General features: G+C 39.1%; 1 protein-coding gene across 3 annotated transcripts in view; it reads left to right on the forward strand.

Moving 5' to 3' along the window:
- The window catches only part of SPMIP7 (sperm microtubule inner protein 7), a 66,200-nt gene that overhangs the window by 38,531 nt on the left and 9,760 nt on the right, over positions 1-17,909 (forward strand). For 2 of the 3 annotated variants that reach the window (XM_020905899.2, XM_070471905.1), the window contains exons 6-8: positions 5,720-5,827; positions 14,608-14,649; positions 15,972-16,079. In XM_020905899.2, the coding sequence (XP_020761558.2) occupies positions 5,720-5,827; positions 14,608-14,649; positions 15,972-16,079 (258 nt within the window). The remainder of the gene's footprint in view (positions 1-5,719; positions 5,828-14,607; positions 14,650-15,971; positions 16,080-17,909) is intronic. The other variant, XM_020905900.2, reaches the window with a different exon arrangement.

Genomic DNA, 17,909 nt, shown 5'->3' on the forward strand with positions numbered 1-17,909 from the left:
ATTTAGTCATCCATTCTTGTAATTTACTTTTTTGTCTGGTTTCTCTTGCAGTTGGAAACAATGTCCCTATATCTTTATAAAGATATTTCTGGGTTTTATATATGCATCCTTACGTCTATAATTGCTGCATCTAGAGATGTGAACTCCTTTATGTTCTTAACATTGCAACATTTTTCTCCAAATGAGTTTTGCCAGTGGACCAGCCATCAATAATGCTTGAGTTCCCACTGCTGCATTCTGTGGCCTACATTTGGAATTTCCAAATTTTAAACATCAAATTTAAAAGTACAAAACTGTGCTTCATTATAATTTTAATATTTTAATATTTCACGGTTACTAATATTTTTTGTAAGTTGTGTAAGTTGCTCATGTGTACAACTTACCTTTTCATGTGTTTTGCATCTGGGTTATTTATCTTTTATTTTTTGATTGTAAGAAGTTTTATGTCTGTTATTCTGGATAAAAATCCTTTATTGGTACTATGCATCAAGATATATCCTTCCAGTCTGTGACTTTTCTATTTTGTGGTGCCCTTTCCTGAACTGAAGTTTTGAATTTTAATATGAGTGAAGTCATTGATATTTCCCTCAGTATATTGTTATTTTCTGTGGAATTTTTAATAGATCTTTTCAAGTCCAGAAGTAATAAGGATTTTATCCTTGTTTACTTTTTTCCTAAAACAATTAAAATTTTGCTGTTTACATTTATTTCTTTAAACCATTTGCAATTGATTCTTGCTTATGGTCTGAGCAAGGAACCTGTTTCTCAGCAGGACTAGGCAGGTGTCCTGGCCCAGGTTAGTGAGTAGACTGCTGAGTAGTGGCCTGTTGGTTGCAGCCCATTAGTGGAGAGTCACAACCAGAATTTTGTGAAGATTAAGTAGAATAGAAAATATAAGAATGAATCACATGGAACCTTAAAGAGATATTTTTATTTTGCAACAAATACTGTGGCCAGTTATGAAGAATAGTGTGAGACAGACAGATAGTGTATAAGAAAAATACATGTGCCCACCGTGAGATTATCCCATATTTTGTTCCCTGGAATTTCATCACCTCACTGGGAGGGTGTTAACCTTGTACATTTAATCTTATATTTGCCTAATCCACAATTCATTGTAAAGCAAAGTATGGGAGATTTTAGTCTTAGCAAAATCAAGAAGTTATTGAAAAATTTAAGTTATGGCAAAATAATATCAAAGTGACATTTTTCAAATATTTTAACAATTTTATATATCACTTCAATAGAATCAACAAAAATTGCCCTTTAAAGAAGGATTTTTTTTATTATTAGAAGAAAAAAGACTAATGAAGTGGAAACATGCAAAATCACAATCAAGTTTAAATGCTGAATCTGAAGTTGCAAATAATGACAATGTTGAGAAAAATAATTGAGTCTCATCAGCAAACAGATTTTACTGAGCCATATTCTAAAAATAATACGTTCTAATAAAGGTTATTTAAAAGATGGTTTTAACATGTGTAAAGCACCCCAATAAAAATAATAGATTCTCATGTATAAATTGAAGGGTAATAATGTAAATAAAAGATTGAAACATTCAAAATTTAAGATCTTTTAAACATAGCAGGCTGAAATAGTTGATAATCTCACTCAAACATCTTTTAAGAGAATAAAGATATAAATTACGTGTACTAACTCTTAATGTTATGTGAAAGCTAGTGAAAAAAGCTTTTTTTGCAGGAATTCACTAGAGTTTCAGTTGTTGGGACTAGGTGCTCACTGCCGTGGGCCCAGGTTCAATCCCTGATAGGGGAACTAAAATCTCACAAGCCATGTAGCATGGCCAAAAAAGGAAAAGAAAAGAAAAAAGTTTATAAACGTTTTTCTATTTACACGCCATGTAGTGAAATAGCAAATAGCTCACCCAGTTTCTATGGCTCCATTGCATTTATTGTTTTAATGATGAATCATTTAATGAACTGAAAGCCATATATCTTACCAGTTCTGTCATGTCTCAGAACTCCTGAGGGTTCCACTCACCCTGGAGCCTTCATCTAGCAAATGCTGCTCTCGTGAGCAACAAAAACCTATATGTGAATGCCCATAACAGCTCTATTCATATCTTCGAAATCTGGAAACAACCAAGGTTGCTTTCAACAGGTGAATGGAGAACATCTAGTAGATAAAGATACTAGAGTAGAGCCATGTAGTGGAATACTGTTCAGCAATGAAAGAGAACATGCACAGCATACAGCTCACGAGTCAATTTTCAATGCATTTTGTTCAGTGGAAGCAGCCAGACCCAGAAGTCTCATAGTGCACAATTCCATTTATGTGAGTGGGAGTGGGTTGGTGGCTGCCAGGAATTGGAGGAGAGGGAAAGAGCTGCAGACAAAGAGCCTGTGAACTAACATTAGGGAGATGGGGCAGCTGTGTATGGTTCTGCGGTGCTGGCCACAGGATGCTCTGTCATACCCACAGAACTGTACACCACAGAGAGCAGACTTTACTGAACACAAAGTAAGACACAGATCGATAGATACCATGATGGTGGGAAAATCCAGGTTGGGGCGCAGACGGTGACAAGTGAATCTGTGTTACAGACAAATGACATAACTACATTTAAGTGGATGGAGAAAATCAGGAGTGGTCCTAAATTTGGACCTTCATAATCTTGGAAACAGTGTTTGGACCAAAGACTGTAAGATTCAAGACAAAAAGAACTGTATATAAGTGCTTTCTATACTCTATTTGGTAAATGTGTTTCTCACCAGAAATGGATTGTCAGTTTTAAAACTTCCTACGTGTATACTAGGTGTGAACAAAAAAGTGGGTCTTTGGTAGATAGCTAGAGTCAGGTTTCATGCTGTCAGAGAGAAAGGTTAAGATGAACCCTGTGATACTGCTTAGATTTGGGGACATTCCAGGAAATTTATGTTGACAGGCACACCCTCCTTTTGTACTTCACAGATACTGTTTTTGCTTTTGATTCTGTGGGTTTGTTCTTTTTTTGTTTCGTTTTTCTTTTTCTTTTTTTTTTTACAAATTGAAGGTTTGTGGGAACCCTGCATCAAGTGAGTCTGTTGGTGCCATTTTTCCAACAGCATTTGCTCACTTTGCATCTCTGTGTCACATTTTTGTAATTCTCACAATATTCCAAACATTATCATATTTGTAATGGTGATATGTGACCAGTGATCTCTGTTAATACTGTGTCACAGTCTTCGTAGACCAGGACCTGGGGACTGGAGTCGACGAGAAGAAGGACGCAGGGGGCCCAAGTCTCGAATGAAACAAGGGTCCTTTATTTGCAGAAATGCATGCTTATATATCTTATACAAGGCAGCTTTAGGCAGTTTTAAAAAAATGAGCAAAAACAGAGCCAAGCAGATAACAATCTTCAAAGGGCCAGACTACATTCCATATCCTGAGTAAGGGGGGCATAACTGAAGAGATTACCTTTAAGTAAAAGGTCACTGAAGGGAGTCACTGAAAGGAATCCAAGCAGGTGCTTTCTCATGATCTCAGTCCTGAGAATTGCTTGCATCTCTGCTCGCTCTTGTTTTGCAGGAACTGCTAAGGAATGGAGAATCCTTGAGAAACAGCACACAAAGGAAGAAAACATATTGGATCCCTTAAAGTTGAACGTCCCCTGACAATTCCCCCTTTTTTATTTTTTCATCATTGGGGGTGACTGTAGATACTTTTGTGAAAAAGGCCCTGACCAATTGAGTTTGTTTAGTTTGAACAATTTTAGTTGAAAGGCATCAGTATACTACAAATATAATCACCAGGACAGTTATCATCATTATAGTTCCAGATCCAATATTATGTGTAATGCTTGGAAAACATCCTCAAGGGTCCAGCCCAGATAATTAATCAGTTAGCTGTTCAGCTAAGGTTTCCAAATTGTTGGAAAAGAGCAGACTCTTAGAGAAGGTTTCAAAGATTTCCTTTTGCAACAATTGTACATTTAAGAAAGCATTATTATGTATATCTTGCAAATGAAATTTGATTTGTTCCCAATTATAAGCACTATGGTTAAACCGAACAGGAGTGATACAAAATTGAGTAGAATTCCAATCACAATTGAATAATACTTGTTTTTGTAAATCTATTAATTGATCTCCAACCCATTGGATGGATGTTTCTAATTCCTGAATTTTATCCTGAACTTCTTCATCTGCCTGAGCCTGAGTGGCCCATATAGTATGAGCATCTTTAGTCCAATTTTGAATAAAGTTTTGTGTTTGAATTGAAGTTTGTAAAGCAATGCCTGTGACAGCAGCAGTGGTGCAAATGGCTATTAACCCCAAAATGCCAAGAATTAGCTATCCAATTAATCGCTTAGATCATTGGAGTAATTTAGTGACTAACCAGGAGGCAAGTTCTGCCATGGGACCCTCTTTCCAGGGTCGTTGGAGATCTACTGGCTACCACAGACTACGTAAAGATCAAAGAATCAAAAGGGGTTCGTTTTTTAGAGAAATAGAGGAATTAAGACAAGTATACAATTTGCAATCTATACAAGTCACAGAATGTAAAGTCTTATTAAATTGTAGGTTCCCTATGGCCATAACAAAAGGAAGGGGAACACAAGCTTGTATAAAATATGAATGATTATAACGGAAGGAATAGTTACTATGACTACAACTGGTCCCTGTGAAATATCCAGTCCAAGTTCCAAGTACTTGCAGTAAGTTTCCAGATGTCCCATTGTTCAGGCCCAATCCGTTTATTGAGGACAGTTCGAGGGCGAGGAGGTGCCATTCTGCCGTCAAGCCAGCCAAGGAGTCCTTTGTCATGGAAGTGTTCCATTGAACTGTTGGTAACCTTCCATGCTACTTGAGTAACATAATCACACATAGTACTGTTAATATCATCTGAGCAGTTAGATAACCACATACCATGGGGTCCCCAATCAACAATGGTGTAATTGGCCACAAACATTAATTTCCCTGATTTAGCTGGACATCTATCCCAATAAACAGGAGTATATTTAAAGTCCTTATAAGTAAACCCTTACATTCCAATTGTTGTCCTTTTCCTAGAGTTTTGGTAGCATTGACATGGTTCTCATAAAAGGACAGGGCAGTAAACAGTCCAAGCAATGTGCAGAGGTTCTTTTTTGGAGGCAGGACGAAAGCCCACATTTGTCGACTGACATTAATACATAATTCTGCTGGGCCCATTCATAAAGGAAGGATTTCATAGCCTAGAGAAATGTTAATTAGTCTTCCTTCTTCCTTAGGATGAGAGGGCCCCCTCCAAGCTCCAAGGAGGAGGCATATGTACTGAGTCATTAGTGGATACGACCAGTCCTGTATCTGTCCATTCAACAACCTGCAATAAAGGGGGGTTAGGTATATAAGCCCAATAAATGTGGTTAATCAAGTCAGCCTGAGCGGGGGAAGCAAAAGCAAGCAAAGCAAGCATAGCGACAAAAATATTTTCAGGATTCCGAGGCATTCCCTGTTGAGAAACCAATTTTCAGCTTGATTAGTAAGGGTCTTTATCTGTCACCAAGTAGGGAGATCATAAGGTCAATGACGTCGAGTGCGGCGCTTCTTGGAAATTTTTAAAGCGCCACGGCTTGTACTGGAATCTCCTCCTCCTGGGGATTTTGCCGTTTCTTCTCTATCTTGAATGCCAGTGGCTCCCCTAGGGCAAATCTTCTGAAGAGGGAGCCAGCTGATTTCATTGCATCCTTCTGGAGAAATACAAGCATACCTCTTTCCCTGTAATATTAATTTTGCAGATTTCCATTGTTTAGTCAACCCGTCTTGATACCAAGTGGTCAGAGGAAGGGAGGTATCCTTCAATGCCTCGAAATGTTTTTCTGCTTTTGTCAAAATATCTCCTTGCGGTAAGTTAAAAAAATTTAAAACAAATAAAGCTGTATTAACAATAGTTATAGGATTAAAGAATATATTGCATTGGAATCTAGTAAAGTCTGCTCTGGATAAGGAAGATAGAAGTATTCCTGTGTATTCCCCCTTTTTAAATTTTGTTTGTAGTTTCAGTGTGTGATGTGCTCGTTCAACTATGCCCTGTGCTTGTGGATTATAAGGAATACCTGTAATATGTTTAATAGAAAATGATTGTAAAAATTGTTTGCATTGCCTAGAAATATAGGCAGGGCCATTGTTACAGAAATAGGTGTTCCCACTATTTCAAAGCAAGCTAATAGGTGGGTTATAACATGTCGTGTAGCTTCACCTCGGAGAGGTGTGGTCCATATAAAAGAAGAATTTGCATTGACTGAGACATGTAAGAAGGAAGAGGGAGAAAGTTCAAGGCAATGAGTTACATCCGTTTGCCGTAGTTTACTGGGTTGTAATCCTCGAGGACTGATAACTTGTGCAATGGATCAAAGATGTAGGGGTCTACAAGTAGAGCAGTTATTGATGATTTCTGTGTCTTGTCAGTATGGAATTTTCCGAATTTGCTGTAATGAGGCAGCATTATTGTGTAATAGAGCATGTTGTTCTTCAGGAGTAGCAAAAGAGACAAGTTCATCAACCTGTTCATTGCCATGAGCCATAGGGCCAGGAAGACAAGAATGTGCTTGAATATGGGCAATATAAATGGGGGAAGTGCAGTTCCTAATTATAGATTGTAGTTCAAGAAAAAGTTGTTGGATAAGAGATTGATTAGAATTTATGGTAGAAGTTTCTATATTTCTTAATACAAAAACTGAATATAAGGAGTCAGAAACTATATTAATAGGATTAGAATGTAGGTGAATAACCTGAATGAGAGCATTTAATTCATTTTGTTGAGCAGAGTGAAATTTAGTATAAAAGACTTTATATTCTTTGAGAGACCAGAATGAGGCTTTGGCGTTTTTAGTCCCATGTATATAGAAAACTTCAGCTTGAGGTATAGGTTGTGATGTGACAATGCGAGAGATAATAATTCAGTATTTTTGAAGAAATTCCAGAGCTTGTTAGAAGGATAATGAAATGAAATTTCTCCAAAATATTCCAGAAAGGCTATTTGGAAATCGGTGGAAGTTTGTAATGCATTCTCAAATTGAGATTTATTAATAGGTACTACAATTTTGTGAGGATTGGAGCCAGTTAGAGTCTTAGCTCTATTTCTTCCATTGATAATGATTAGAGTGATCAAATCAAGATAGATGTAAGTGACCTTGTCCCTTTAAAATGGGTATAGATCCATTCTATCAGGTATTCTTGTTGGGTAAGGAGTCCTGTGGGACAATGGAGAGAGGGGAGTGTAAATAACTCTAGAGGTAAATCAAGTCTAATACGAGTAATAAACTGCTTTTGCAATTTATTTTGTACTAAACAGAGTTCCTCTCATGCCTCTTGGAAAAGTGAACAAGAGCTATTTAAATCGGGATCTCCTTTTAAAGTGTTAAATAAATTAGTCAGTTGATAATTTGCAATGCCTAAAGAGGATCTAATCCACTTTATATCGCCTAAAAGTTTTTGAAAATCATTCAAGGTTGATTATTTATCAACACGAATCTGTGTTAGTTGGGGAATAATACGTTGTCTACTAACAACAAATCCTAAGTAATAATGAGGTGTAGATGTTTGAATCTTTTCAGGGGCAATGATTAATCCAGAAGCTTTTAAGCATTGTTGAGCTATGTCAAACATCTGCTGAGTTTCTAAAACAGATGGAGCTGAAACAATATATCATCCATATAATGAATAACAAGAAAGTTAGGAAATTTGTTTTCTCACAGGTTCAAGGGCTTTGGCTACATAATATTGACACATGGTGGGAGAATTCATCATTCCTTGAGGGAACACAGTCCATTGATACTGTTTATGAGGCCTGATATGGTTAGGATAAGAAAGAGAGAAAGCGAATCTCTCTCAGTCTAGAGGGTGTAAAGGTATAGTAAAAAGCAGTCTTGTCAATCTGTGATAATAATGTGCCAGTTTCGAGGCATAGTGGTGGGTGATGGCATTCCTGGTTGCAATGCACCATAGGTTTCATAGGTGCACTAACTTTTCAGGGATCAGTTAAGAGACGCCGTTTGCCAGATTTCTGTTTTTATTACAGAAATGGGAGAATTCCAAGGGGAACAAGATTCCTCAATGTGTTAATTTCAGTTGTGTATCTGTAAGTTCCTTAGCAGCCTCTCGTTTCTCTTTTGTAAGGGGCCACCGCTTTGTCCAAATAGGCTCATCATTTTTCCAAGTTATTTTAATAATTGTATTGTTCGTTAAATGAGCAGTGGCCCCTAGGAAAAATGTGTAATATGTATTTGAGTTTGCCATTGCATAAGTAAATCTCTTCCTATTAAATTAAGGGGTGCACTACTATTCAACATAGTTTTGGAAGTGTTGGCCACAGCAATCAGAGCAGAAAAAGAAGTAAAAGGAATCCAGATAGGAAAAGAAGTGAAACTCTCTCTGTTTGCAGATGACATGATCCTCTACATAGTAAACCCGAAAGACTCTACCAGAAAATTACTAAGAGCTAATCAATGAATATAGTAAAGTGGCAGGATATAAAATTAACACACAAATCCCTTGCATTCCTATACACTAACAATGAGAAAACAGAAAGAGAAATTAAGGAAACAATACCATTCACCATTGCAACAAAAAGAATAAAATACTTAGGAGTATATCTACCTAAAGAAACAAAAGACTTATACATAGAAAACTATAAAACACTGATGAAAGAAATCAAAGAGGACACAAACAGATGGAGAAATATACCATGTTCATGGATTGGAAAAATCAATATTGTCAAAATGGCTATACTACCCAAAGCAATCTATAGATTCAATGCAATCCCTATCAAGCTACCAACGGTATTTTTCACAGAACTAGAACAAATAATTTCACAATTTGTATGGAAATACAAAAAACCTCGAATAGCCAAAGTAATCTTGAGAAAGAAGAATGGAACTGGAGGAATCCACCTGCCTGACTTCAGACTATACTTCAAAGCCACAGTCATCAAGACAGTATGGTACTGGCACAAAGACAGAAATATAGATCAGTGGAACAGAATAGAAAGCCCAGAGATAAATCCATGAACCTATGGTCACCTTATCTTCGACAAAGGAGGCAAGGATATACAATGGAAAAAAGACAACCTCTTTAACAAGTGGTGCTGGGAAAACTGGTCAACCACCTGTAAAAGAATGAAACTAGAACACTTTCTAACACCATACACAAAAATAAACTCAAAATGGATTAAAGATCTAAACGTAAGACCAGAAACTATAAAACTCCTAGAGGAGGACATAGGCAAAACACTCTCCGACATAAATCACAGCAGGATCCTCTATGACCCACATCCCAGAATATTAGAAACAAAAGCAAAAATAAACAAATGGGACCTAATGAAACTTAAAAGCTTTTGCACAACAAAGGAAACTATAAGCAAGGTGAAAAGGCAGCCCTCAGGTTGGGAGAAAATAATAGCAAACGAAGCAACAGACAAAGGATTAATCTCAAATATATACAAGCAACTCCTCCAGCTCAACTCCAGAAAAATAAATGACCCAATCAAAAAATGGGCCAAAGAACTAAACAGACATTTCTCCAAGGAAGACATACAGATGGCTAACAAACACATGAAAAGATGCTTAACATCACTCATTATCAGAGAAATGCAAATCAAAACCACAATGAGGTACCATTACACGCCAGTCAGGATGGCTGCTATCCAAAAGTCTATAAGCAATAAATGCTGGAGAGGGTGTGGAGAAAAGGGAACCCTCTTACACTGTTGGTGGGAATGCAAACTAGTACAGCTGCTATGGAAAACAGTGTGGAGATTTCTTAAAAAACTGGAAATAGAACTGCCATATGACCCAGCAATCCCACTTCTGGGCATACACACTGAGGAAACCAGATCTGAAAGAGACACATGCACCCCAATGTTCATCATAGCACTGTTTATAATAGCCAGGACATGGAAGCAACCTAGATGCCCATCTGCAGACAAATGGATGAGGAAGCTGTGGTACATATACACCATGGAATATTACTCAGCCATTGAAAAGAATTCATTTGAATCAGTTCTAATTAGATGGATGAAACTGGAGCCGATTATACAGAGTGAAGTAAGCCAGAAAGATAAAGACCATTACAGTATACTAACACATATATATGGAATTTAGAAAGATGGTAACGATAACCCTATATGCAAAACAGAAAAAGAGACACAGGTGTATAGAACAGATTTTGGACTCTGTGGGAGAAGGCGAGGGTGGGATGTTTCAAAAGAACAGCATTGAAACATGTATATTATCTAGGGTGAAACAGATCACCAGTCCAGGTTGGGTGCATGAGACAAGTGCTCGGGGCTGGTGCACTGGGAAGACCCAGAGGGATCAGGTGGAGAGGGAGGTGGGAGGGGGGATCGGGATGGGGAATACATGTAAATCCATGGCTAATTCATGTCAATGTATGACAAAAACCACTACAATATTGTAAAGTAATTAGCCTCCAACTAATAAAAATAAATGAAAAAAAAATTTTTTTAATAAATAAAGGGGTGCATCTATCACATAAAGTCATAATGTTGCAGGCTGGCAACGTTATATTTGGATATATTGGTATATTTGGACACTTTGATAAACCTCTTGTACTTTGGTTTGAGAAACTCCTGCAATTTGGCAAGAAATTCTCTGTATAGGACAAGATTTGGGCCATAAATGTTTGGAAATAATAGTAATATAGGATCCAGTATCAAGAAGACCAGAAAATCTTTTGCCATTAATTTTGATATTTATATTTGGTCATGCATATTCAGATACTATTGATGTCCATAAGGATTGTTTTTGATCTGTACTGCCAAATCCATCTGTCTGTATACCATTAGAGGAGTTAAAGAAATGTAAGGTAAAAGAAATAATTGGGCAATTTTGTCCCCCTTTTTGAATTGCCATAGTATCTGAGATGACATCATAATTTGAATTTCTCCCTTATAATCTGAATTAGTTATACCAGGGTGAACAGTAATTCCCTTAAAAGTCAGACTAGATTGGCCAAGTATAAGGCCAAAGGTTTGTGGGGGTAGGGGTCCATAAAGTCCGGTAGGTATTCTAGAAGGGACTGCTTGAGGAAAAAGAAGAAAATCATTTAGGGCTGGTATATCGATGGCAGCACTGCCAGATGTTTGAGGGAAAAGATGGAGTTTGCCCCTGGTTTTTGTTGATGGGGACCCGGGGAGTCCCCATCTTTGAGTTTCCCGAAATAGGATTTCCCTCAACATCATATTTAGATCAACATTCTTTAGCCCAGTGTCCCCCCTTATGACAGCGAGGGCAGACTCCTGGAGGTTTTTTAATAGTTTTACTTTTTCTGTGCATTTTTTAGGGCAATGCTTTTTTAAATGGCTCTTATCCACACAAACAAAACATCCTTCATTCCCCTTTTTAAAAGCAGCAGGCATTGCTTCTGCTAACATTTGCATTTTCTGAATTTCTGATCCTAAGCTGAGACAAGCCTTCAAATAATAACATTCCCGGTCTTACAAATCGAAGTGATGGCCCTTTGACATTCCTGATCGGCATTCTCATATGCAAGCAGTTTTTCTAACTGTGCTCTGGCTTCCTCTCCAACAACACTACGGGAGATAGTAACTCCCAGCCTACCTAAAAAATCAGCATAGGCTTCGTTAGGCCCTTGTAATATCTTTGTGTAGCTACCTTTAGGTTCCCCTTGAGGAGTAATTCGATCCCAAGCTTCAAGGGAAACTTCTTTCAATTGCTCACGCAACAAAGGAGGGCATTGTGTCTGAGCTTCCACCAAATTGAATTACCCCATACCGGTTAACATTTCAAAAGTAATTGGGTTTTGGGGATCACCAGCTCAAGCACTAGAATTGGAACGATCTCTGGCCACATCATGAAACCACATTATCCACTGAAGATATTCTCCTGGTTTAAGAAGAGCTTTTATCAAAATTCACCAATCATAAGGAATAAAATTTCCAATAGAAGATGCCATAGCATTTAGAAGTTCTTTAGTAAAATGTGAATGAGGGCCGTACATAGTTAGAGCCTTTTTCATTTGTTGCATGTGAGAAAAATCAATGCCTTCATATTGAGGTATTAGTTGTCCTTGAGCCTGAATATTTCTTAACACAGGAAAGGCGAAAAGATCATCGGCCTCAGAGACTTGAGACTGCAAAGCCAGTAAATCAGAAAGCCTTTGCCGTGAAGGAGAATGAGTGGATCGTCCATTTTCATAAATATGAGTGCGTGTTAGGGGTTTATCATTGTCATCAAAAAAAGTATTGTTGGCTTTCGTGTCAAAGAGATCATCAGAAGAATCATCATCAGATTCATTTTGTCCTCTAATTGAGGGGACTTTTGGTTTTGTGCCCGTTATAAGAGGAGGAGGAGGAGCGCTTGGCACAGCTGGAGCAGGGATGGTGGGAAAGCTCTGAAACATTTTATGTTGCTCTAATTGGGCCTTCTGTAAAGTCTCATCATCTAATTCATATTCGTATAACAAGCATTCCGCTTGTTGATGAATATTAGGGGGGTAGAGTTGCCTTGAAATGGCAAGATCACAGCTTTAATGAGGGCCCATAAGGGCCAGAAATCTACTGGAATATTTTTTCCCCGTCTTGTGGCTCGTTCAACATTCTCTTTAACCTGGTTCCAAATTTCTAAATCAAAACTGCCTTCATCAGGGAAACAGGGATTATATTCAACCACTGTTTGGAGACAAGCCTCTATCTGTTGATGCGAAACTGAAAGTCCCTGAACCTTAAATAAATGATGAAGTAAAGTAGAAAAGTGGTGGGGCTTTCCAGCCGTTTGTCCCATAACCCCTCACTTAACCACCTCCATAGGTCCTAATAGTCACTCTGTCCGCTTACCAAGGGCATTCACCACGTCCCTGTTCAGGTGCCAATTGTCACGGTCTTCTTAAACTGGGACCTGGGGACTGGAGTCGATGAGAAGGATGCAGGGGACCCAAGTCTCGAGTGAAACAAGGGTACTTTATTTGTAGAAATGCATGCTTGTATATCTTCATACAAGGCAGCTTTAGGCAGTAAAAAAATTGAGCAAAAACAGAGCCGAGCAAATAACATCTTCAAAGGGCCAGACTACATTCCATATCCTGAGTAAGGGGGGCATAACTGAATAGATTACCTTTAAGTAAAAGGTCACTGAAGGGAGTCACTGAAAGGAATCCACGCAGGTGCTCTTTCTCATGATCTCAGTCCTGAGAACTGCATGCAGCTCTGCTCGCTCCCGTTTTCCAGGAACTGATAAGGAATAGAGAGTCCTTGAGAAACGGCACACAAAGGAAGAAAATGGCATATTGGATCCCTTAAAGTTGAACGTCCCCTGACAACAGTGCAACAATTTTACAACTTGCCAAAGGCTTAGAGTGTGGTGAACATTTTTTAGCAATTAAGTGTTTTTAAATTGAGATATTGACGTTAGGCATAATACCATTGTACACTTCATAGACTACAGTATAGTATAAACATAATTGTTATAGGCACTGGGAAATAAAAAAATTGGTGTGACTCACTTTACTGGTGGTATTCATTCACTTTTATTGCTGTAATCTATTACCAAGCTCTTAATATCTCTGTTGTATCCCTTTATTTTAATACATATATATATTTGTGTGTGTGTATAAATGTGTGTGTGTATATATATATATATACAGAAATATATGTAGATATGTAGGTACACAGGCTTCCCTGGTGGCTTAGACAGTAAAGAATATGCCTGCAATGCAGGAGACGTGAGTTTGATCCTTGGGTGGGGAATATTCCCTGGAGAAGGGAATGGCTGCCCACTCCAGTATTCTTGCCTAGAGAATTCCAGTTACAGTTCATGGGGTCGCAAAGAGTTGGACATGACTGAATAGCTAACACTTTCACTTCCTTTTCAGGTACACATGGGTTCACATACACTCATACATACATTTGAAGCATGTCCAGCTCCAAAAGCTTGGTTTAAAATGCCCTTCTCCAATAGAAGACATTGTAAGATCCTTGGAGAAATGGCTAATTCTGGGGTTGGAGCAGGGAAAGTATAAAATAAACCCTAGGCTCCTTGAAGTGCCCTAGGTAACTGTAGTCTTGTCTGAGACACCGAACTTCTTTGGGCCATGGAGGCTTTCTCTCCACCATGGAGGGTTACACCCAAGGCTCAGTCAACTCAAATGTCAGCATTCTTTGTGTCTGTTTACAACCCCATGGACTGTAGCCTGCCAGGCTTCTCTGTCCCTGGAATTCTCCAGGCGAGAATCCTGGAGTGGGTTGTCATTACCTTCTCCAGGAGATCTTCCCAATCCAGGGATCAAACCCGGGCCTCCTGTGTTGCAGGCTGATTCTTTACTGTCTAGTCACCAGAGAAGCCCCTAAGAAAACTAGAGGTCAACTTAGCCATTGTAATCATTGAGGATGAAAACAGCAAAGAAAAACTAGGAGAAGAGGCTTTGGAACTAAATCATAGGAGTCAGCAAGGATTTACTCGTCCTTGGCTGTTATGTGTTTGCTTTTCATCACTTACAGCTACACCTTCAAGTCTTTTCTGTTTAAAACTACAAACTTTTGGAAGCACATTCCTTTGAGATATATCTGAAGGCTTAATAAGAGAAGTACTCTGACAACCTGATTTTTATTAATGTCAGTAACTCAGTCACCCATATTTTCTTTTTTTCTAAGTGTGAGTCCAAGTTCCAGAAGCAAATACATTCCTCACTACACGTAAGTAACATTTCTTAATGTTTTAAAAATTACTAGATTTACATCTGTATTGTAGTTACTTTCAGCTCACTCATGTTTGTAACTCACTCTTTAAAACAATGTACACTTTCTAGCAGATTTCTAATGTTTTCCTAGCATGGTGCCTGTCGACAGTTGTTAAAGATTTTGATAAAAGAAAGCGTTAGCATTTTTTTCAGTTTTCCCAAATTGGTTATTTTATGAAATAAAATACCTTGGATACTGCTAATATTAGGTGTTGTCAACCAGAAAGACATTTACACTTGACGTGGAAGCTGTAATGGGCTCACATGCTGAAGGGCAGGAAATGAGACCTCTCGCTTTTCTAAATTTAAATCTGACTTCCCGTGGGTGGCACAGAAGCGCGTCACCTACCACTTGGGTCTTCTGTGCTTTATACTGGAGAAACACCTAGTGTTTTAGCCGTCTTGGGCTGTTGGCACGGCACGGCATAGACTGGGGCTGCTAACTGCAGACGTTTATTTCCCGCAGTTCTGCAGTCTTGACATCAGGGGTGGCCCAGGGAGAGTCCTCGGCTGGTCACGCGTTTGTGTCCACATGAGGTGCAGGGAATGCGGGGCTTATGGGGCCCCTTTCATAACGACCCTAATGACTCAAGTGCCTCCCGCCTCCCGATTCCATCACCTTCGGGTGTTAGGATGTCAGCATATACGTTCCGCTGGGGGTACATACACGTTCAGACCACAGTAACTTGGAACAGAGTAAATCCAAGAAATGGAGGAGTCTTCACCGTTGCTCCCCCACCCGCTCCCCCTCCCCCCATTACTCTAGCCTCGCCTGCTCCCCAGCTGCTTGACTCCTTTTTCTGTGAGTGGCCCCAGAAATGCCTCCAGGACACCCTCTCACTCCCACTGCTGGATTGGGCCTGCTCACAGGCCCGGAAGGCACACTGCTGGCTTCCCAGAACCCCAGGCCTGCGCCCTGTTTCCATCTCCACAGGCGCCTCCTCCGCTCTGGGACACCGCACCTGCCCTGCCCCGGGCCATCTCCAGGCTCCAGGCGAGGGCTTGGCTCCTGGCTGCAGAAACAGCCTGCTTTTTTACTCAGAATCAAAAGCCAGCTGTTACTCTCACTCTGGCCCAAGCCGAAGATCAAGTCTTACTCTGAAAAAGAAAACCTCCTTACTTATTTTTTAAGGCAAATTGTTCCCTCACCGTGGTTAATGTATTACATTTTGAATTTTGATCTGTTTTGGCTAGATTTCCTTTGCAAGTTAGGGTATGTTCACCTATGTTTTCTACATTTCTAATAAAAAATATAAAAAAGTCTTTTCATCCCAACAGTGGTTGCGTGCAGTCTACAAATGCCGATGACATTGACAACCCCTGCGGAGACATCACATCCCTCGCCCAGCCTCGTAGCTCTGAAATCCTTTATACAAACTCAAGTCGGTGAGTTCCACCTGTGATTATGCCTCTTACTTTACTATTAAGGAAGAAACGTGGTCATAGGCTTTGCAGTGAATGAAGCAATAGAAATATGGCCTTGAATAAACAAATTTCTACTGAATAGTGCAGGGAACTATATTCAGTATCTTATGATAAAATCATAACGGAAGAGAATATAAAAAAGGATGTGTATATAACTGAGTCACTTTGCCATATAGCAGAAATTGGAACAACATTCTAAATCAACTGTACTTCAATAATTAAAAAAACAGAGAACAGCCTGGTACTGAGCACAACTTAAGAAGAAAGATACTTGTTTCCTGAAAGGACTATAGTTTCTCACAAAGGAGATTACAGTTTTGAACACTGACTAACCTGGGTTTACATCCAATGTTTTGTGTATGTGTATATGTATATGTATATATTTGCTTTCACTCATCGAAATACTGAAGCTCAGAAATTGCTTCATTAGGGTGATTCACAAGACACACTACAATAAGCTGATGTTCTCTGTGTTTTTTTTTAAAAATTTGTTGGAGTAGATTTATAATGTTGTGTTAGTTTCTGCTGGAAAGCAAAGTGAATCAGATATATACATAGATATCTATATATGTATATCTATACATTCCACTTTTTTAGATTCTTTTCCCATGTGGGTCATTACAGAGTATTGAGTGGACATTCCAGAGTATTGAATAGAGTTCCCTGTGCTGTGCAGCAGGTCATTACTAGTTACATTCTTCATATACAGTAGTGTCAGTACAAGGGCTTCCCCAGTGGCTCAACAGTAAAAGAATCTCCCTGCCAAGCAGGAGATGCAAGCTCAATCCCTGGAGGAAGAAACGGCAGCCCATTCCAGTACTCTTGCCTGGGAATTCCCATGGACAGAGGAACCTGGCAGGCTGTAGTCCATGGGGTTGCAAAAGAGTTGGACAGGATCAGCGGCTAAACAACAACAGCAACAGTATGTGTGTGTTAATCCCAGTCTGCTGTTTATCCCTCCCAACCCTCATTCCCCAGTCTCCATAAGTTTGTTTTCTGCGTCTGTGACACTGTTTTGTAAATAAGTTCATCTGCACCATTTTTGTTTAGATCCAACATATAAGTGATAGCATGTGGCATTTGTCCCTGTCTTACTTCACTCAGTCTGACAATCTCTGGGTCCAGCCATGTTGCTGCAAATGGCATTATTTTGTCCTTTTTGTGGCTGAGTAATATTCTGTGGGAAGCATGTACCAAATTTTCTTCATTATGCCACTGAGCTGTACACATCACTGCTGGTACACCTTCAGTTTCTCTGATGACTGGAAGGCTTGCAGAAGTCCTGTAAGCCTATAGTGTGAATCACCAACAGTATTTTAAATGTCAGTTGCTCTATTTTTTTTTTAAACATCCGTTGTGCCAAAATAACAAACCGGCTCAGTTTCACATTGGCTGTCCTTCATACCTGTTCTACATCCCCTAATAATTTTGAATTTTCATGTGTTACACATTCTGACATCCTAATCCTTTTGACTACTTGACCAAAGTAAACTATGTTTCAAAAGTAACTTTGGTTTTAAATTCTATCTCTATAACTTACTGCATTGAAGAAATAGTAGAGTTGTTATATTTCAACCAATAAGAAAGAGAGAAAGAAAAGAAGTGTACATAAAGTATTCCAGGTACTGTACCAGACAGCCCTCACGTAGCTTGCAAACCTGCAGGGCCGGTGAGCTCTGCACCCCAGTGATGATAGAATAAGGCAGGATGGAGTGAGGCTCCGGGGAAGCAAGTTTAGTGTTCTTGGTCTTGGTTGTACGGAGAGGTCACTTTTATCCACAAGCCTTGAAG

This window comes from Odocoileus virginianus, chromosome 1 (assembly GCF_023699985.2).
Source record: "Odocoileus virginianus isolate 20LAN1187 ecotype Illinois chromosome 1, Ovbor_1.2, whole genome shotgun sequence".
Classification (NCBI taxonomy): domain Eukaryota; kingdom Metazoa; phylum Chordata; class Mammalia; order Artiodactyla; family Cervidae; genus Odocoileus; species Odocoileus virginianus.